This window comes from Pygocentrus nattereri, chromosome 12 (genome assembly GCF_015220715.1).
Source record: "Pygocentrus nattereri isolate fPygNat1 chromosome 12, fPygNat1.pri, whole genome shotgun sequence".
Taxonomy (NCBI): Eukaryota; Metazoa; Chordata; class Actinopteri; order Characiformes; family Serrasalmidae; genus Pygocentrus; species Pygocentrus nattereri.
The window spans coordinates 31,361,326-31,384,428 of NC_051222.1; the positions used below are offsets into that span (position 1 = coordinate 31,361,326).

General features: G+C 41.0%; 1 protein-coding gene across 1 annotated transcript; it reads left to right on the forward strand.

The window, feature by feature from the left end:
- The first annotated feature begins 3,751 nt into the window (after window positions 1–3,751).
- gprc5bb (G protein-coupled receptor, class C, group 5, member Bb) lies at window positions 3,752–21,888 on the forward strand. The gene is made up of 4 exons (XM_017712837.2): window positions 3,752–4,218; window positions 16,411–17,523; window positions 18,453–18,562; window positions 20,636–21,888. The coding sequence occupies exons 2-4, from the start codon at window positions 16,413–16,415 to the stop codon at window positions 20,678–20,680; spliced, it is 1,266 nt and encodes a 421-aa protein (XP_017568326.1). The 5' UTR covers window positions 3,752–4,218; window positions 16,411–16,412; the 3' UTR covers window positions 20,681–21,888.
- Window positions 21,889–23,103: the final 1,215 nt, after the last annotated feature.

Consider the following 23,103-nt stretch of genomic DNA (forward strand, 5'->3'; position numbering starts at 1 on the left):
TCCTGCCTTCCGCCCGAAGACTGCTGGGATGGGCTCCAGCACCCCCCCGCGACCCTGACAGAGAAGCGGATTAGGAAATGGATGGATGGATGGATGGATCTCCTGATCAGGTTTGCCTTTACAGGCGCAGGCATAAGAGCTCTTTCATATCACAAATATACTGCAACAATGGAATTGCTAAGCATAAACGTGTTCACGTCAGAATCGTGGAAGCTGCGAAGGACACACTCTGCCTAGAAACCGTCCTTTAACTGAGCCACAGCAACTGACTGGCCAGTCAACTTGCTCAACACTTTTTTACTGCCCCAGGGTCATTGGGCCACTGCTTAAGTCAAACCCTGTTTTAAAGACACTGAAATAACTGCAATAGAATTTCTTTCTGAATTGATCTCCATTTTGGTTTAGTGGAGTACTTTATTCCTTACATGCAGCGATCCTGTGACATTTCTAGTAGCATTTGCTTTCCAGGTACACTTGACTGCATCGTCCATCATGGCAGATTTATGTACACGTACAGTCAAACCAAGAAGAACATTTTCCCCCAGCATGATGTTGACTTACATGTCACAGTGTGGGCCTTTGGACGGCTACAATATACAAGTGGTCAGTGTCTCCTCATCATGAATGAGCTGACTGATATGTTTTAGCATCAATTCCTGCTCTAACACACCATCGGAGCAATGCAGTGTAACTTCAACTGAATGCTGCTGCCTACATGCAGCGGCCCCAGACTAGATCGGTCTAACTGGGGTGACAGTGCACCGAACAGAGTCTGCAGAGATTTTCACAGCTGGCCTGAATACAGCATAACAATAACAACTGATCTGAACTCACACGACAAGGCACTGCATGAGTGCAAGTGTGTGTGGGAGTGATCGTAATGAGGAGATGTGCATTTCAGGTCTTCACACTATACCCTGAAGTAACAGCACGAGCATGTTTTCACTCTGAGACAAATATCCAAAAGGTAGTGAAACCACTGCAGTAATGCAGTAATGCTAGAGGTGAAAATTAGGGATGCACAATTATACCAGAGTCACACTGGTATCAGCAGACGATTGATAAAAATACTATTGCCTGCACCTCTGTGGTCTGTCTTTCTGTCCCGCCTGCAGCAATGTTGGTATAGTGTGGATAAATCTAATCAAATCTGCCTTTCGGTGTAAAGCAGGGTCGAGGTTGAACAACAGCTGACAAAAAGCTCAATGTACAAAGGTGATATAATTTATATATCATATATAAACACACCTTGAGATGACGACTGTCATCAGGACACTTTCCATACCGTTTCTGTTCCGATGCACAAGTAATCAGAAACATGACTCGTCCGTTTAGCTCAACCCTGCCTGAAACATAACGTTCATTTGATGAGAACGAGGGTCCTGCGTATGGGAGCAAACACGTAATGTGGGCATGCTGCTTCTTAAGCACACTCTTCCAAAAGGAAGTTTCTTCAAGTGTTCTTTAGTAAAGACAATGGTTCTATATAGAACCAGGAACACTCAAAGAACCTTTTGCATAACTGCTATTTGATGGAGAATGTGGTATAAATGGTTCTGGATAGAACCTCTTTGAAAAGGGTTTTATATAGCAGCAAAAAGGGTTCTTGTATTGTTATGAGCTTGACATTGTAACAGTAGAAGAACACACCTGAACACGTTCAAAATATGTGTGCTTAGCGCAGAGCTTCATTGGGTGGCTAACTACGCAGACAAACCTCCGGAAACAGTTCGTTATCTCATCATTTTGTGTTATAAGAATTCTACATCATTTCTGGGCATTTCTATTCCTATTTACACCCTTTAAAGGTACAGACAGCTGCAGCTTGCTTATTCTGCTTAGGCTAAATGGGCGGTTTCCATTGCATCATGCAGCACGTGTTCAAAGAGCCAATCAGAATACGTCTGATACGTTCAACATGTCCAACTACTGGCTGTTACTGCATTAAATACATTTTTGGTTGAACGTTAATGTTCATATACCCTCACTGTTGATGTGTTTTTACAAGGTAGTGACAATCTGTACTGCATGATTGTTCAGATGATTCCTCAGACGTTTACTGTAATTCTGTTGCCTGGGTTACATTCACAGATCCATCTATTAGGTTAGTGCAGGCTTTATGTAGCCTGTATCTAGGCTTTCTTGCTTGTGCCCATACACTAGAAAGGCAAACTCCGCCCCTGATGTACGCCCTTTCTAAGTGTCAGTAAAACATGCTACGTTTTTTTTAAGTTCTGAGTCCATTTTCTGGACAAACATCACTGACTTCTTACCTGTTTGTACATAATTATGAAAGGCAATAGATACTTTCATGGTATATATATATATATATATATATATATATATATATATATATATATAAAGTGTAAAAGCACAACGTGTTCACACCACAAACATCAAATTCATGGTAACTGAAGATCAGTCCTAAATATCATGATTGGTGTCCTTGATTACTAATAATTCGTATCGGTATCGGCCCTGAAAATAACATTAGTCAAGCCCTCACTAAAATACAGCGGCTGATTGGTGAAGCTCGTTTGAAAACGCTGGTGTTCAAACAGTGTAACTGTACTGGATGGCATTCTCCACAATGCACGCTGCCACAGCTTTGCAGTAAAACGCGATACCAGTGCATTTGTTACGGGTGTAACGATAGCCTTCTTACCCTCTTACTATACTGAACATATGCTTTTTTGGGGATTTTTATGTATGGAAATTGAGAATTTTAACTTTGGCCAAAATGCTGGTCAGCAGACACGTTACTGACATTCCAAAACCAATGAATTCAATCACAACACACTGATGCACTTTTACACCTCTAGAAAATCCATTTAAGCTTCAGATAAAAAAGAAAAGGAAAAAAAAAAACATCTTAATAACAATACATGGCAACCACTCCTTGGGTCACCTGACTAAAGCAGAGAGAGGAGGAGGAAGGGAAAGAAGATGAAAGGATTAGTTCTGGGCTACTTAAAGGGACAAGGCCACACACACGTACTGCTAAACCACACATATACACACAGTTGGCTAAGACCTGAGTCACAATGTCTAACTCTATTACATAATCCACTCCAGGACATCCCACGTGGATACGCACTTGTGTTTCAGCCCAAGTGTCCCTTGGATGAGCTGGTGGGGTTGGGGGAGGGAGCGCTCACCAGCAAGTCACCCGACTTAAATCACATTATTCATTCCCTCATGCTCACCCCAACCTGAACGACTAAGAGAAACTGCAGGAGTAACTCTACTGGACAGAGAAAGGAGAGAGAGAGAGAGAGAGAGAGAGAGAGAGAGAGAGACGCATGCCTTTGTACCGCATGAGGACAAGTAACGAGGGGGACAGGAGGGGGAAGAGAGAGGGGGGAGTGAGTAAAACAGAGGAAGAAAGAGAAAGTGAAGAATAGGAAATAGAGAAAGAAAGAGAAATCCAGAGGCAAGAGAGAGAGTGACATAGACTGTTAGTGTATGGAAGAGAGAGAGCAGGGATGGGGAGGAGAGAGAGAAATACATACATATATATGTAGGAGTGAAGAAAAGGGGAAGAGAAAGGGGGGTAGAGATAGGGAGAGGGAGAGCGTGCAAGAGAGAGAGGAATATTTATATACATAGTGAGGGGGAATATATATATATATAGAGAGAGAGAGAGAGAGAGAGAGAGAGTGAGAGAGAGAGAGAGAGAGAGAGAGAGAGAGTGTGTGAGAGAGAGAGAGAGAGATAGGAGCGGGAGAGAGAGAAAGTGAGAGGAGAGGGAGAGAGTCAGGGAAAAAGAGGTAGACTAAAAGAGGGATAGGGAAAGAGAAGGAGAGGGAGAGAGAGCGAGAGAGGGAGGGAGAAAGAGAGAGCTGAAGCAGCATCATTTTAACCCTTTCTGCAAGGAATGTCAAGCGCAGATGGTAAAAATTTGCCTCTCGCACATCAGGAAAGGACAGCCATCTCACCAGTCGCGTCTGCGTCAAACAAAGAACTGTTTTTCCCACAAGGACTTTCTTCAGCAGAGAAAGGGCAGAGAGAGGGTGGTCTTCACAGGATAATGCACTTTCAGCACACGCACTGAGGAGCTGATGAGCTGCGCTCGGGAGCTTTAAATCAGCTGTGTAGGTGCTTTTTGGGAAGAGCCCCCAACTTTATGCGCTAGACATGTTTGGATACCGTATATAAATACAAACAGAACGGAATTCGCCGCTCCTGGACCTTCACGGGTAATTTCTTCATTAGAAGGTGAGGCATACAACGCTATTCTCTATTCCTGGCTATTCATTTGCACTTGTACAAAAAGAAATAATTTGGCTGTGAAATGACACAATCTAGTTCCTAAATTGTTCATTACAAAAAGGGGCGAGTGCTGCTATGCAGCTCGTTTAATCACTGGTGTGTGTAAATGTATGAATTTGTGTGTGCGTGCATGCCAACCTCAGCTGGTTGTCACAGTGATCGCTCCTTATATAAACTCAGCTCAGCTCCATGTAGGCCATCCCACGCGTGCCTCTGGTTGCTATAGGAACTCGTTTGGCCCGGTGCGGCAGGGAGGCCTCACAAAGCGCGAGACCCAACAAAGACATGACGTCATCAGTCCACTCAGTGCCTGCAAGCAGAGTACAGACATAAAAAAAAACCACACTGTCACTAAAACTCAGTGATTTAACAGACCAGCATATTTCAAAAAATCATGTTACAAGACTAAAGGCGTAGAATGTTATAAGGGTAAAAAGAGAGAAAAGAGGAGGGGGATATTATTCAGCAAGAATGGCAAATTATGCTCAAAAAATAGGCAAAACCACCTTCACCACAAACCACCGAAGTCCACAAACGAGTCTTATGCTTGGCTCTTAATGGGCTGTAATTCTGTATTTTGTTCAGTGTAAACATTCAAAGTGGTTTAATATGAAAAGGTTCACTGTAGAGAAACTCAGATTTCTTTACAGTGGTGGAGATATGGGTCTTATTGACTACATTGCAATCATGGCCATACAGCCAATGCAGGGTTTTATTTCAGGACAATCTGCCGTACAACACCCTACATGCACCTCTCCACCCTGGATGTCTGTTAGGTATACATTTTGAGGCCAAAAGCTTATCATCGCAGTGCACTCAGAACCATTTTGTGTACTAACTTTCTGTGAGGGAGCTTTCAGAGGCATTAAACTCTTCACATTGATTCCTTTCACCCCCACTCTAACAACTATGACTCAAGTTTCTTTAGAACAGAGCATTTTGCACTTTGTTTACCATTTAATTATGCAGAAGCTTTGAAAAAATGATGGAAGTCCCCTTTAATAATAAACAGGAATGACTAGCGGAGCAATGACTCCAGCATCCTGATAACACTTGACTGATAAGGGTGACCAATGTTTTTTTTTGGTATCGGCAAAAATATTTCCAATAACAGAGGAGTACATTTAAATATCCGGAAACATCGGTTTAAATAGGAGGACCACTCAGCTTCTCTCTGTTGCTCCGTCAAGTCTGGAGCCAGACCATAAAAAGCCATAGTATGTGAAGTGTACTGTGAAATGCACATAGAGAACGACAGTCAAAGGCAAGTATTTAAGAAAAACAGTCAAATGCTAACAGCAGTTAACCTCACTACCCTAGGGACAACACACATTTTAGGTTCAATCTGATTATTGATGCCTGCCGTGCTGAAAATAAACCCCCAAAATCAGAATGCCTAGAAATTTTGCTATGTCATTTAAGCACACGTGAATCCATACTAATAGTGGGGGAAACGGCCAAGAATTTACATCATGGTATAATTAGACAGACAGATTTTGGATGTTTAAGTAAACCTATTTTTGTAGGTTAACAGCGGTTTATTATACTGGGTTGTACCTTCCACTTTTCAAAAATACCATATCTTTTCAACTGAAATAAATCCAAAACATTTATAATACACAAGGCTGCACTGGGCTAATCCTACATCAATATCTTTAGAAATGTGTGGATGAATAATACTTTATAATACTTTATTTTCCTTTTATTTTCCTTCATGATGCAAATATGACAAAGATATATAAAGTATGCTATTCAGAAGGCTACCAATTATCAGTGGCTGATCATCTGAGGTATTAAGATGCTGGTATAACCTCAGGATAGCTGTTTGACTTAAATACTTTCACCCTGGCATGAAACACCTCGGATTCAACGTTATCACCCCCTTAAATCTGTCTTTCTTGACAGACTGTTTGCATCAGAACCATGTCCATGCATAAAAGCACTGGCACTGTGTTTGTCATTTCACACCATTGTTTGCTTTTTCTCATATGCACAGCATGAAAATGATTCTTCCAGTGCGGCCTGCGTATATATTTGACCCTCACGCTTTTGTCTTTCGCTGATCTCACCAATCAACGCAATCGAAAACTGTCCTGGTATTCACCCACGTTTTCGTCTTGGGTTTGCTACCACCTGCCACAACAATGTCTCTGTATATTTTACAGAGTTTTTCTCTCTGTCAATTTTATTTAAAATCCAAATGACTAACAGAGCTACTCTCTTTGGCATCTGCTGCCTTTTTCACCCTGCATGTCTGTCTTTCCTAGTCCTAAACCGTCTTTGTGTAGCTAGCACTACCACAGTGCTTAGTGCATTTCGTGGAAAGCGTAAACACTGTGTGATCTCAGGCAAGCACGCTGCTTATTTATGACATCCCAGTATAAAGATTATGACAAAACCCATGCCTTAAGAAGAATTTAAACCATTATACTGAATGACCTGGTATAGCACTCACTAGTATGAGTCTATAGGATATACCCCACCTTCCCTCACACTGCACATTAATATTTGTTTTATTTAATTAGGGATGCACTCAGACGCTCTGACCACTGACAGTGGCTTTCATTTGCGACAACAAATGAGAGACACTGAAACCGTGAGGCTGGGAGGCGTCTCAGTGATATACACTATATTGTCAAAAGCATTCACTCAGCCATCCAAATCACTTTATTTAGGTGTTCCAATCACTTCCCTGACCACAGGTGTATAAAGCCGAGCCCCTAGGCCTGCAGACTGCTTCTACAGACATTAGTGAAAGAATGGATCGCTCTCAGGAGCTCAGTGAATTCCAGCGTTGTACCGTAACAGGATGGCACCTGTTCAAGTCCAGTCGTGACATTTCCTCACTACTAAATATTGCACAGTCAATTGTCAGTGGTATCATAACAAAGTGGAAGCGACTGGGAACGACAGCAACTCAGCTTTGAAGTGGTCGGCCACGTAAAAAATGACAGAGCGGGGTCAGCGGATGCTGAGGGGCATAGTGCGCAGAGGTCACCAACTTTCTGCAGAGTCAATCGCTATAGACCTCCAAACTTCATGTGGCCTTCAGATCAGCTCAAGAACAGCGTAGAGAGCTTCATGGAATGGGTTTCCATGGCCGAGCAGCTGCATCCAAGTCTTACATCACCAAGCGCAATGCAAAGCGTCGAATGCAGTGGTGTAAAGCGCCGCCACTGGACTCTAGAGCAGTGGAGACATGTTCTCTGAAGTGACTAATCACGCTTCTCCATCTGGCAATCCGATGGATGAGTCTGGGTTTGGTGGTTGCCAGGAGAACGATACTTGTCTGACTGCACTGTGCCAAGTGTAAAGTTTGGTGGAGGGGGGATTATGGTGTGGGGTTGTTTTTCAGGAGTTGGGCTTGGTCCCTTAGTTCCAGTGAAAGGAACTCTTAAAGCTTCAGCACCAAGAGATTTGGACAATTTCATGCTCCCAACTTTGTGGGAACAGTTTGGGGACGGCCCCTTCTTGTTCCCACGAATGCACACCAGTGAACAAAGGAGGTCCATAAAAACACGGATGAGTGAGTTTGGTTTGGAAGAACTTGACTGGCCTGCACAGAGTCCTGACCTCAACCCGACAGAACACCTTTGGGATGAATTAGAGTGGAGACTGTGAGCCAGGCCTTCTCGTCCAACATCAGTGTCTGACCTCACAAATGCGTTTCTGGAAGAACGGTCAACAATTCCCATAAACACACTCCTAACCTTTGTGGAAAGCCTTCCCAAAAGAGTTGAAGTTGTTATAGCTGCAAAGGGTGGTCCGACATCATATTAAACCCTATGGATTAAGAATGGGATGTCACTCAAATTTATATGCTTGTGAAGGCAGACGACTGAATACTTGTGGAAATATAGTGTAGCTTAAAATTTCAACACAATGTTTTCAACATTCAGTTTTAATTATTTTAGGTTAAAATTAAAACAACATAAAGTTGTTAGATAACTAACACTTAATCGCCTTCTGCTTAACATTAAAACAGCCTAAACTAAACTATTTAGCAATAACCTAAATATAAACATATTTAAGAAGACATAAAAAGTGAGGGGGGAAACCTTGACACAACCATTGTCCACGATGTTAACTTTCGAAATGTTGTCTACATTACTTCTACATTACAAAATGACAATATTTCTCCAGTTACGTCACAAACGGAGGCGGGGCTGCAAGCAGCTACAAATAATCAATTACAGTAGCAGTGGATTTTTCAGTTAGGAAAGCATAACCAATCATCATCTACCCTCCCACAGCGCTTGAGATATGAGTTACACAAATATCTTAAAGTCAAAATAAGACATACCATTTTATGGCCACATAACACAGTAGTACAGGTCTCTACAGTAGGTCCAGTATGGTGTAACTGCCTGGCTCACTATTTCCTTCTTTCTGTCTCACTACCTGAGCAAAATAAAGAGAGGTTTTAGCATTAAACTTGAAAAAACCACATAGGACAGTTACAGTACTTTATTTGACACGGATTTAAAAAGCGTCTGAATATGCAAATGGAAGAAGTATTAAACATCAGTACAGGCTTGCTGAAATATGATCACACATACCAACAATGCTCACTTGTATGCCTTAACATTGTACAACCCTTATTAAGCCAACAGGCCAACATTTAGTATAACATATTACTACCTCATAAGGCAACAAACGTTAAGCATTTCCCAGAGCACATTATTTACAACATAATATTAGACATAACACAGGGCCACTATTCCAAAGTAGAGATTTCTGGTTAACATTACATCTAGAGGGAAGACTAATGGAATCTACATAAACTACTCACAGTAACATCATGTCTAAAATCAGAGGTTTTCAAATTGTTGTCTGGGGCTCAGAGTGTAGGGAGAGAAGTCCCAATGACTGCATATTTTTTCTCAGTTGAAGAGGACCGTGTTGCACAATTTTACGGCCAGTAGGCGGCACAATTTCTATTTGGTTTTTTTTCGGTTCCTGTAAAAAAACAACAAAGATCATTACACTGAAAGGAATTGTGAACATTGTTAGCTAACTTAAATGTATTTTAAAAATAAGTGTTATCATTATTTTTACCTATTCCACAACCTCATTAACTCCCAACCTTTTTGTCATATTCAGAATTGTGTTTGCTGATTGAAATAACATTAATGTTGAGTTGAAGTCAATTGAAAGCATAAGTATTAAACAAGTTTAGGTCTTACGTCACTGCACTAAGTACTTTGTTTGCCTCAGAACAAACAGTACATCCATCTGTGGGTGCTGGCACTCAAACATTTGGCAACCTTTGTTCTAGTCAATACCTAACCTAAGACAGAATCTTATTAGATTGTCTTAGCAAAGCACTGACTGCCTGTCTGACTGTCTGCATCTCACTGAACAACAATCGAAAGATTACGATGTATAATACACAAATAAAGTTTGTTGTGGTCATTGCACAATAAAGTAGTTTTAGTCAGCCAGTTAACCTCCAGCTATTAGCATTATAAAGCAAAATAAAGGCACTACAAAGGCAAGATAATGTCTGCATTGTCAGATGTGCAATGTCAGTTTTTATTTGTAGAAGCTTGAATACACAAACGTTCAAGGTCTCTAGACATTAGCTAACTGCTACACTAGCTAAAGGACTAACTAGTCCTTTAACAGTTATATATGTTACGAGATTAATTTGACAGATTTTACCATTTGTACAGAACAACACAGCTTCACTATCCAGCTATCCCCCTGCATTTAGCAATTTTAAGTTAAAACGTAGGCTAGTTATAGTGTAAATGTACACAAAGTTCAGGGTTACATATTACTACATTAAAACGTGTTGTATCCCACAGACTATTTCCAACTTTAAGCTTAGTAGTTCCTATATATTCACACCTCACCCTCAGCAGGTGTAAGCGTTGGGGAAACCAAGAGAGATATTAAAGAAGGCACAAAAAAGGACAAAACATGACGTTTTTGGCTATCTAAGCTAAAAACACTAAAAGCTGTGATTTTACTCCTAGCTCTAATCATCGCCCTGGTTTTAATTATAAAAAATGCATATTCACTTGTGGTAGGGAGCGAATAAAGACAATGGCTACAGGTGCTCAGTTTAACTAAGTTTAACTTGCTCACATTGGTCTATTCTATTCTGGATATTTTCCAAAAACTGCTCTTTTGCAACTGGTTACGAGGTTGACCATTTCTCTCCACTTACCATCCCCATCTTCAATGAGGGAAGGTGTTCCTGATCAGGCAGTGTGTCTTGAGCCTCACCAGTATGAGTCGCTGACTCAAACCGCCCAAGAGTTCCCACTCAAATTCATGTTCCCCTTCATAAATCAAACCCTCAGTCGTCGCACTCAACAGAAATCAGTGGCAAGTAACACTGGAACTACAGAAAGCAGAGAAGAAAGTTCAAGAAAGGCTGCACAAACGAAAGGTTGACATAGTCGGTAGCAATGGAAATTTAATGCTAACCTTTCCTGAACCATTTTGCTTTCCATAGTTCCAGTGTTGCGTGCCACTGACTGCTGTTCAGTGAGTTTGGTTTGTGAAGGGAAACGTGAATCGGACGCAATGCCGGCAGCTACATGGAGACTCCTTCGGGTTGCCTAATCATGCGTTAAGCATCATCAATAAATGTGCTAATCATAACATCTTTATTACAAACTAAGCTCAGTTTAATTGGGTTATTAACGGTTGGTAGGGCATCATCAGGGGGCGATAACATTGCTTGACTGCTTTGCGTATTGTAACGTTATCCTCTCCTATAGCAGAGTGGAACCCGAAAGACGCGGCAGAGGCAGAACTGACCATGATGAAAATGATGTTTTTACAGTTTGGAAAAGATGTGTTCACTTTTCAAGGCACTTTCAGGGCACTGAATTTCAGCTATGAATAAAATAAGTCTTAAGGTGTAGTTATCCTTTAAGGTGGAACCAGAAAACAGGAACGAAAGCTGGCGAATAAGAAGATGACTTCAGCTTTGTCAACATGGCCAGCTAACTAAAATTTAAAATTCAATATTTACTCAAATGAAAAACCCTTGCTTTCCACATATCACTGTAGTCGCACGTCATTCTGTAGGCCTTGTTATGCCCATATTAGGAATTCCGGGTCTGAGCTCCATTCCTCTATGGCCAGAATGAACAGGGTTTAATAAAACCGCCTCTATCTCACCCTGTGTTACACAGAAATGTTCAGAAGTCAATTACTACTAATACTACTGCTATTAATATTAGTAGTATAATCATTTGTAGGTAGTTTAACCAGAGGAGGATGGGTTCCCCTTTGTTGGTTCCTCCCCAGGTTTCCTCCTCAGCTCTGAGGGAGGTTCTCCTTGCCACTGGCGCCCCTGGCTCGCTCACCTGGGGGTTTTACAGTCTTGTTAAAACGTTCTTATCTGGAATTCTCTGAAGCTGCGTTGTGACAACATCAGTTGTGAAAAGCGCCACAAATAAGTTTGATTGGATTTGATTTGATTTAATTCAGAGGATCGATAAAGAGCCTTAATACTAATATTGCTAAATGCGACCTAACGCTATTGTGCATCAATTTGATGTCATTAAGCTGCATGAAAAGAAGCTTCTTGTTTAAATGTGCCCGTTCCACCTTAAATGGTGCAGCATTTAAGGCGGAACGGGAAAAGTAATTTGCGGGGCCCTACGCAATGAGCGTAGAGAGCGTACAGAGCCCAAAGGCTATCAAAATCCTTATAGGACTTATTTAACTACAACTTCTCTGGTATTATCTAAGGTTTAGAGGTTATCACAGAATTTCCCAAAAGGAAATAGCGCCTCTTAAGTGTTAAACTGACGCTATCCTAACTGTGTTGTTATGGGCTTTATGCTCGGGTGGCTAACGTTACCCACGGCGGCTAAAATAGCAGAAACCAGCGTCGTAAGTTTAAAATGATGGTTAAAACTACTGAATTGGTACATAGAATGAAAAGTCTGTTCTGCTTCAGGATAATATTACGAATAACAACAAAAATATTGAACTATTTTCCTCACCAAAGCTAAAGCAGCCGTCCACGGCAGTGGGAGAAACGACCGTTGGGCGAGCTGAGCCGTTGAGGTCCGTTAAATTTAAATTTTTAAATGAGCGGCGGCGCGCGCTGGTAGCAGCAGAGTGCAGGCGCTGCTGATGGACTGGATTAGGAATGGGTTCAATAACCTGATGTAATCTCGACATTAACTAGGATAAAGCCTGAGAAAGCTTATCAAGTAAATGATAATACTTGTTGTCTCCAGTTAGAGAACCAACTGACGACTTTTAAAGGGGAACTCCACCACTTTTTCGAAATTTCTATATAATTAGATGGTATTAACGATATTAATGATATTACCCAGTGGTGGACAAAGTATACAAATCATGTACTTGAGTTAAAGTGAAGATTCCCACATGGCTATGTAAAATATTCCTCCAGTAAAAGTAGAAGTTCCTCCCTTTAGACCTCCACTTCAGTAAAAGTACTAAAGTATTTACCTTCAAATGTACTTAAGTATAAAGTAAAAGTACTAAAAGAGGAATTCTGGCTCTGATGTCCTGTTATCATTTTTATAACAAGACTGGCTTCATGAACTCATTTCAGGTGAAAGTCCTCCAGCGTCTCTCTTGGTAAACCAGTCTTTTAATAGAACGTCATTAATTAGTGACGCTGACGTCTATTAAAATGATCAGAAGCACAAAACACTGAAGGTAAACAGTTTCCATCAGGGAGAACCGAGTGGCTCTGAAATCACTTTTTACACACAAGCAAAGTTTCAGTTTCAGATTTATTTACAACTTAGTTCCAAGTTTAAGTTGAATAAAAACTGGCTTTAAACTCAGGATCACAGATGAGCTCCTTTACTATGTTGATCTGTAGGCCTCTGTTCATAAACATCAACCAGCCCAAACTCATTTACTATAAAATGAAATGGTGTTTGTAGAAATTCAGAAAAAAGCCGCGTCAGTCTCGACTGCATATGTGGACATATTTCTATATTGAGCTCTATTTACACAAAGTTAGGTTAGTTCATCATTTATGTTGAACAGACTCTCCCAAAGTTTTACGCTGCTGCGCTGACGTTGAACCGCGTGCTGCACTGGGTCGGTATGACCAACAGGTCAAAACCAGCTCTAAACAAAGTGACCGCTGGGCCCTGATTGGTGCTCTGGCTTTGCGCTTCTTTCGTTTTGACATGTTACGTTTTTATACACACAGAAACCAAAAGGAACAACAGATTTCTCAAAATGTAGGAGGAAAAAGTCAGATATTAGACTCTGAAATGGAGTAGTGGAGTGAAAGTTAAAAGTCGCCCAGAATGGAAAAACTTCAGTACAGATACACGAAAAAATGCTTAAGTACAGAAACCAATGACATTTACTGAGTTACTGTCCACCACTGGTATTAACAGAATCATTCAGGGTGGTTTGGTGTGAAATACTCCATTCTAGAGAAATTTACCCAGTCAAAATTGTTCACAGTGGTGATGATAAGAACCAGAAGAGTTTAAGAGAAAACTACTGCACAAAACGGTTATGAATACACTGCCTCATGCCTGAGACACTGTCTGTCAATAGATTTGCGATGTTTTGGCCCAAAATGTCTTGTTAAGCCATATATTTTAAAGCATTAATGGCAGATACATGTAGGGCATTGTAAAGCTAAATAGCTCCCCCCATCCATCATGTTCAACATTACGTATGAAAACCCAGAAGAAACATGTAGGTTCACTGGTAGTTTTGGACAGTCATTAAAATGACTATGTTTGTGTTTGTAGACTTCACAACCATTCATTCCCATCACCACATCTGTGAAGATATCAGATTCTGTAACTTTCTCTACAGTGAACTATTTTATCAAAGCATTCTCAATGCTAAAATTCCCCTATAAGGAGACATAAATAGTGTCCAAACTGTAGGCCGCTGCCTCAATGCCTTGCTGCCCAAGCTGTCTCAAAGGCTTCCTTCAAGTCCTGGAAAAAAGCCCAGAAATGGTCTTTTTGTTGTCTTTTGTTTTTCTGTTGTCAAAGAGAGGAAGTTACTGAGCCAGTACTTTTACTGGATTTTTACTGAGCAGAGGATTAATTTAATCATTTTTTACCAAGTTAAAAGCTTAAACATTATATGCTCATATAGAAGGCATTGTGGTAGCCTTCATGTGCACTGCTGTTTACACTATATGCGAAAGTTTGAAGGCAGCATTAAATCAGTGCCTTAGAAAGCAGTGTTGTGAAGAATGTACCTGTAACCAAACTGCGTTTGTCGCTACTTTCAAGTCTTGTTTTAAAAATTGCAACTGTGATATGAGTGGACAGGACACCACGACATTATTTGTAAGATAATTTTAATTTCTTCCCTAAGGCCCGACTGGCAGTTAGGGGGCGCTATTAAGTCCTGGAGCCGCTATTTGTGTCGTCAACAAGTTGTATTTCAGTTAGTCAGCAGTCACGCTGCAGGCTAATGTCCTTTTATTCATCCACACACAAAAAACTGGCCATATTTTGTGATCTGATGTTTATTTCGGGATAAAAACTCATTGAGCACCATCTGCTTTTCGTTTCCTTCCAGCCATGTCGATTGAAAAAAACAACAAAAAAATCCTTTTTGTGGCTTTTAGTTCATGTCCAACCAAAGCAACTTGAACATGTCATACTAAGCAAGAGGTTCCACAGAGCGCTCGAAGGCTGAGGCAGTACGGAGACAAGAATACATGACAACATTGCCGAGATGCAGCTGACTGCTAGCTGTCTGTCTCTGTTAGCGTTAGCCATGAAACTTCTTCATTTTCAGAACAGTGCGTTTAAAGAAGGTTACGATACTCACATTTTTACAACTGAATATAAAAAATAGATATTTTATATCCATTAAACATTAGCATAAAAAAGCTCCAGCGTCCTTAAAGCCGCAGTGTTTCACTGGCTAGACTAGCTAAGCACTAGCTAACCTTGAATATTACCTTACGTTAGCTAAATCTGCTAACAAACAATAGCAGCAGGCCATGAGAAGCCGACGTAAAGAGCTTCTGTGCTTGTTGTCCTGATATTATTTTTTTAAAATTCTAAAAAGAGCACAGAAGCTGTTGAGCTAAGATTGGTGAATTTAGTTTCCAACCAAAGTCGAATCCTTTATTAGAAATAGGGGTAAAAATGGCTGTGATTTCATTATTTTCAAAAGGCTTTTAAAAGCCTAACCACAGTGAAAACTGAAACCTGTTTAAACGGCCAGTCATACACAGATGTTTACACAACACAACATTTTTCAAGATAGCTTTTATTTACAACAGAAAAGGCTTTCCTGGCTATATTCTGGCGGAAAAGGCTATAAAGGCTATACTGGCTATTTTTTGAAAGTATTGTTGTTCACATGGGATTATGGAAAATGTAGAACAGGGAAGGATATATGGCAGGATTTGTAACATTTCCAGCACCATATACTGTACATATTAATGTTTCATGCATTTCATGTAACTGAGTTGATAAGTAGCTTTTACTTACCCTAATACCACCCTCAAAATAAATCTAATTTCTGCTGGCATCCCTAAGGAATTTGCAGTGATGTGGTAGCACCAAGGGTTTTTTTTACATTTATAACAGACATTCAAGTAACGTATCTCCATTTTTTACATTTTTCAATTTTTGGCATAATTTGAAAATACCAGTTGGCCTTTTTATTGTCTGTAAATTTCACGATGAATGGACTAAACGAACTGACCCAAAACGGCTTGGAAAAATGTCCGGTTCCATTGACATATATTAAAAGTAAAGCATGTTTTTCGCTTCTCCTGCAAAGTTGCCATTTTGGAGATACGAGGTTTTCTTCGGACAACGGCGATATTATTTATTTATTTATTTTATAAGTTTAACAGTCACTACAGTGAGGACAGAATGTCTACTAACAAGTGTTTTGCAAACACATGTTTGTCAGAGATTCCGTATATGAAATGGTGGCTATGATGGTGAAAGTGTGGGTGGGGCAGTGGCACACCTAAAGCATCAAATTCTAAGATCTTGTGGAATCCCATTTTCCATAATTGGGAAATACACCACACCAGCAAAGACTTCCTATTTGACCAGCCATGTGTATGCAAAAGTTTTGTTTACTATATCTAATTAACAGCAAGAGGAGAGAGGATTTGTTCCTTGTATGATTAACTACATTAAAACTATTTATTTCATCCCTCCCCCGCAGCCATGGCAGCGAGTCATGCCTTCCTCGTCCTCCTCTGTCTGATTGCCTGTAGCACTTCTGAGGGTACTGCTCAGGAGGAAATCCCACCTCCTCCTCGTGGCTGTGGCTCCAGCATCGCACCCGCCTACCGGGTCCTGTGTGATTTAGAGTCAGTGTGGGGTGTGGTGGTGGTAGCGGTGGCCTGCGGAGGTGCTGTTACAGCCATCATTCTAGCCACGCTGCTCCTGGCTAAGCTAAAAATGGTCACGGAGCAGGAGCGCCGCTGTGGCGTGGGGCCTCTTCTCCTGCTGTTGCTGGGTGTCGTGTGCCTCTTTGGCCTTTCCCCAGCTTTTCTAGTTGGCCGAGGTGAGGTGCTGTGCGTGGCCCGTCGCAGCCTGTGGGGGTCGCTGTTTGCACTATGTTTCTCCTGCCTCTTGGTCCAGGGGGTACGACTACGACGGCTGGCAGCCGGGAAGCGGAGCCCTGCAGGGAGTTCCCTTTCCTTACTGGCGCTGGGGCTCACAATGGTGCAAGGCATGCTGGCTGGCGAGTGGCTGCTGCTCACGGTGGCACGTGAGGGCCGGGCTGCGTGCGACTACCTGCCCTTGGACTTCACACTGGCAGGGAGCTATGCGTTAGGCCTGCTGCTGGCCGCCACGGGGCTTTCACTCACTGTGGTGCTTTGCGGTGGAAGGGGCAGCGAGGACGCAAGCAAGAGACGGAGGCGTAAATGGAGGTGCAACGGCGTGTGGCTCTTCCTCACCTGCCTCTCTTCCCTTCTTCTGTTGGTGGGCTGGCTCACGTTCTATATCTATGGCAATGCGGCCATTTCGACCAGGGCGTTCCGTCTCCGAGGCAACAAGGTAACGGACTGGGACGAGCCCGCACTCGCCGTCGCCTTGGTGACGGTTGGCTGGGCACTGCTGTTGTTCCACGCTATACCAGAAACGCACCTGTGCCTGAGGCCGGCTGCCGGTCAGAGGAGTGAGGAGGCGGGGCAGGATTCCTACTACGATGCACGCCAACCTCCCACAGCGACGCAGGGTTACCATGATGACGAGGCCCCGACAGCCAATCACAGGGCAGCTTACGCGGAAAGGCAGGCATTCACCGTGGAGGAGCAGCACACTGCAGGTATAGGTCTGAGTGTGTGTGGAGATCCGAATTTGGTTCTTATTCTGATTAAATGACATGATCGTTTTCTCATGAATATGCATTACACCATATATTGCATCAATACAAAATTTGATTTGCATTATCATACAGCAGTGATTGTGTTGATGTCATGTATTTTGTTCCTGTGGAAACACGATTGATTTGAGTGAACTCAATACATTTTTACTGTGTTTTGGTTGTTTAAAACCAATTATATATATCACATTTAAAGGGGCCTAAAACTAGAGCTTTAATATGTTGTGAAGTTTTCTGCAGCGCCGTATTATAACCCTCAACCTCATCGTTTTTCACAGAATTCACAATTTAATATAATTTTCATGTTGTTGTCCATCAATGTTCTCTCACTACAATACCCAGCATGCAGAAATGACAGAAATACATGATAAAACCAATGAATAATCCCTGTGGTGTCAACCAATCCTGGTTGTTAGCCAAGCTACTGATCTATAGGCTACTACAGGCTAATAACTGACTTATCTAAACACTCAGGGTGGCTTACCTTGCTAACTGTAGCTTTTAGCATTTTGTACTGATCTCTGTTGTTTGAGTAATCCATCCTTTTAATTTCAAGACAGTTACCATGTTATATGAACGCAGTGAGATATTCATCATCCCAGCAGTCACTTTAACTGTCTGCCTTAACACTGGTTTTCAAAAGTCCCTTCAAAATACATCATCAGAAGCGGGTGTTCCTAGTCTTTAAACTAGGAATTCTCCCTCTAGCCACTACTGTAGCACTACTAAAAGTTTTGAGTAATCATTCCCAGCAGATAGCTATGGTAACACTTTTCATTTTGGCCAGACTGTCCCTTTAATAGGCTGCATCTGGCAATATGTGTGCCTGAAAAGGTCTTTGTCACTGAATACAATGTGTTTGTGCCTGACAGCTATACAGGCTGGGGGGTACCATGCTGGTGTAATCAGGCCCACGCCTGTACCTTTCCGCAGCCATGTGTACCAGCCCACTGAGATGGCCCTGCTCATGAATGGAGGAACGGTGAGTGTTTGTGGTGAGGAGTATACACACACACCAACCGCGTGTCCAATAGTATTCATTCAATCTTTATAATGGATGAATTCAGCTACTTTGAGGTGCACCCATTGCCGACAGAGGCTTTCACTTGTGCACACAAAGCGTGTATAAGTATATCAAATAGAATGGGATGCTCAGGAGCAGCATGTGAGTCTTAAGATGTGGTCACATTAGACATTTGCGGTTCATGTCACTGTGCGTGACCAAGGCTGGAAAATTGGCGATAAAAAAGTTCTGTCCATGTTGGTGCAGTTAGCAAACTCACCAACTATTAATAATAACATCACAAAAGTGAACACACATCACATATTTATATACTTGTGGGAGTAGAGTGCTGCACACTGAGTCACGCCAAAAAGACATAGATAAGTGACATAGTCAACTACATACCGTTTCCAAAAACGTAGGGACACTGCGCAAAATGTAAATAAAAACAATACAATGATGTGTAAATCAATTAAACCCTATATTTAATTTGAAAATGGTACAAAAAGAATGTAACAAATGTTGAAACTGAGAAATGTTATTGGTTTTTGTAAAATATACGACTATTTTGATATGGATACCATGTTTCAAAAAAGTTGGGATGGGGCAACAACAGACTGGTAAAGTTGTGTAATGCTAAAAAACAACTGGTGGAACGTATCACAACTTATTAGGCTAACTGGCAACAGGTCAGTAGCATGACTGGGGAGGGGCTCACCACTCTGAATGACTGCATGTGCAAATAGGGCAACAATTTAAGAATAACGTTTCTCAATGTAAAATATCAAAGAGCTTGAAGATTTTAACATTTGTAGTACATAATATCATTAAAACATTCAGAGATTCTGGAGAAATGTCTCTATGCAAGGGACAAGGCCAAAAACCAGTATTAGCTGGCATAAACTTCAAACCTACAGGTGACACTGCTTTGAAAACAGACACGTTTCTATGAAGGAAATCACTGCATGGGCTCAGGAACACTTCTGAAAAAAATTGTCTGTGAACACAGTTCATCATAGTATCCACAAATGCAAATGAAGTCTCTCCCATGCAAAGAACAAACCATAAAAAAAACAGGATCCAGAAATGCTGCCGCCTTCTCTGGGCCTGAGCTCATTTAAGATGAACTGAGACAAAATGAAAAAGTGTCCTGTGGTCCGACCAATCAAAATATGAAATTCCTTTTGGAAATCATGGATGCGGTGTCCTCTGAGCTAAAAAGGAGAAGGAACGTCCAGATTGTTCTCAGCTCACAGTTCTGTGATGATACAGGGGTGCACTATTGCACATGTCTTAGGTGGCATGCGCATCTGTGAAGGGATCTATAATGCTGAACAATATATACAGGTTTTGGAGCAGCATATGCTGCCATCCAGATGACGTCTTTTTCAAGGAAGGTCTTACTTATTTCAGCAAGACAATGTCAACCCACATTCTGCATGTATTACAACAAGATGGCTTTGCAGTCCAGACCTGTCACCCACTGAAAACATTTGGGGCATTTTGAAATGAAAAGTAAGACAAAAGGAAGACCCCAAACAGTTGAACAGCTGGAAAACTATATCAACCAAGAACCATTTTACTACAGCAAACTACAGCAATTGGTCTGCTCAAATCCCCAAAAGCTTTTAAAAGAAAACAATATGTAGCACAGTGGTGAACATGCCCGTCCCAACTTTTTAAGCAATGTGTTGTTGGCATATTCAAAATGAGCACATATTAAAAAATAAATAAATAAATAAAATGTCTCAGCTTCAACATTATCATCTTGTCTTTGTACTATTTTAAAGTGAATAAAGGGTTTAAATGATTTGCACCTCGTTGCATCCTATTTTTTATTTTCCATTTGCACAGCATCCCAAGTTTTTTGGAAAAGGGCTTGTAGTATGTGATTTTGGACGCCGTCCTCCCCAAGAATAAAGCAAAGAGGGGCAAACTCCCTATTAATACCCCTGATTTCAGAAGAAACACTGGATGAGCTGGTGTCCACAAACACTGAGCAGTCACGTTACAGAAACGTTACAGTGTTTTGCTTTTCTCTTTGTCCCTCAGATTCCCACTGCCCCCCCAAACTACACCGGAAGGCACTTGTGGTGAAACCAGACAGCTATCTAAAAACACAGCTCACCTGTCACCTGGACAAAAGCACCTTAGACGATGTCACATATTTGAAGGGTATGGAAAGATGGTCCCGTGGTGAAGTAATAGTACTCTTCAAGCTGTGCCCAAGCTTTCGTGTAATATTGTAATAAATGACTTACCTGAACGTGAGTGGTGTTTTCAGTGTTGATGAGGCGATGATTTTTGCACTGGTTCGTCAAAGTCACTTATAGTCAGAGACAGACCAGATGACTTTGAGGTAAAGGTACTGTATTATTATCAGCTAGCCAGTAACGCCTGTCTTCTATTACCTACTAGGCACTATTTGAGATACATTTACCAATAATCCTTTAAATATTTGGGCTACATTTACCAATAATTTAATAACTTAATAATAATAATAATATTCAATAATATTTTAATAATAATTTATATTCTAAAGAAGAACTTCTTTTTTTCTCTTCTCAAACATTTGTTTACTTAGGCATTATATGGTGGATTACTTAGCTATTACTCACTTATTAATCCAGAGATGGAGCCAGTCCAAATTGTGATGAACTTTTTCTTTCTCTTTTTTTTTTACCACCTTGATGTTTTTTACCACCTTGAATTTCAACATCTCTTAAATGCTTTTGTAAATGGTAGTTTTGATAAGAAGGTCTGACGTGATGTTTTTATTTATTTATGCTAATCAGGGATGTGTTTATGTGCACTTTAAGACATGATGCTGTACTCCATACCTTTGTTGATTTTCTCTTCAATCGTTTTCTCTTCTAAATGAATTTTCTAACATACCGAAAGGCAAAGGAATTCACAAAAAAGGCATTTTGTAGCTATTTTGTGAGTGCAGTACTGAGTAGCCTTTGTCGTGTTTTGAATAAGCTGGCTATTTTAAATGGTGAGAGAATGTAAGTAGCACTTTAACCAGACATTAATGTTTATTGTCAGTGCTATTGTGGATAGTTTGATGTCAACGGTGTAAATTTTATTTGCACGCTTTGCTAATCGGCTTCACCTCCTCCTGGACACCCCCTTGGTTCGTGAATTTGGACTGCTCCAATGTTGCCTAACCTGAGGGGGGGGGGTGCTTTTGTGTGACAAATATTTATCACTTTAGTGACAAAACATGGTTTGAATTTGTTGTACAAGTAACATGCACATTCAGAGAGTACAGTCGTGCTAAATAAACGGTGCAATTCACTTGTTTTTTTTTTAGCGTGTCTCTCTTCTTTATCTCAGTCTCTGAAAAAGCCGTGATATCCTTGATGTAATAAATACGATAAAGTGTATTATTCATTGTGAAGCTGCACTATATAAGATTTTTTTAGTTTAAAACTGCAACATGTAGACCCCTGTAAAGCCTGAAATAATGAACTGAAAGACAGAGGCGTCGGGTTGAGACCACGTCATACGTCTTTATCAACGCACAGGCTCAAAAAAACAAAAAAAAAGATCCGGTTTGATGTTTAGGCCTCAAAATCTCCATTATACTGATCAAGACATGATCACACTAGTAGATCATAGTAGGTTAACACCTTTGCCTTCTACGCTGTAGACTGGGGTTCAATCCCCCACCAGGGCAAGCACCCTACACTATACCAATAAGGGTCCTTGGGCAAGACTCCTAACACCACCTTTGCCTGCCTGTGTAAAATGATCAAATTGTAAGTCGCTCTGGATAAGAGCGTCAGCCAAATGCTGTAAATGTAAATGTAGTAGATAATTTACTCACATTCTCAGAAAACACGTGCAATTACACATTTCCACCAGAGAGGTCACCAAAACCCCAAAACTTACATAGAACAGCTTTAGTCTAGCTTTACATGGTGAAACTTTCCTGCAGCTAGTTGCTTGCTGTGAGTTGCCTGCAACATAATTTTCATGCAAACTGACGGTTACACAAAGCAAATGAAAGTTGCAACACAGTCGGTTACTCCACTAGTTTGCTAAATTAGCAGCTCGTATTTTTGACGTTCTCAGAATAAAGTCATTCACAAGGTGTGATTTACATATTTGCAGCATTTTCATCATCTATTTAATTAGAATTCATCTATCAAACCATGATTCTTCAATACATATTTGAGCATTTTATCTGCTGTGTGTATGTTAAGCTTTTGAAAATGAATGATTTAAGTAGCCATTACAGTTTTACCCTATTTGATGTCTCGCTCATCCTGTCATAGAAGCACAGGTTCATCACAGAGCTCATCTTGGTCTCATCTTCTCTTATAAACTTCATGCTTTAGATCCCAAATGAATCGTAGCTTTGGGTTAAATTACGGGACAGAAGAAATGAATCAAGCTACACCGATCACAGTATTGGTGGTTGGATAGTGTAGTGGTCTTCTACACTGTAGACTGGGGTTCAATCCCCACCTGGGTAAACACCCTACACTATACCAATAAGAGTCCTTGGGCAA

Bases quoted from the DNA above. Each gene is read 5' to 3' on its own strand.
- gprc5bb (XM_017712837.2), top strand. From the start codon at position 16,413: ATGGCAGCGAGTCATGCCTTCCTCGTCCTCCTCTGTCTGATTGCCTGT. The intron at 17,524-18,452 runs GTATAGGTCTGA...TGTGCCTGACAG, and splicing joins GGAGGAGCAGCACACTGCAG to CTATACAGGCTGGGGGGTAC. The intron at 18,563-20,635 runs GTGAGTGTTTGT...TTTGTCCCTCAG, and splicing joins TGCTCATGAATGGAGGAACG to ATTCCCACTGCCCCCCCAAA.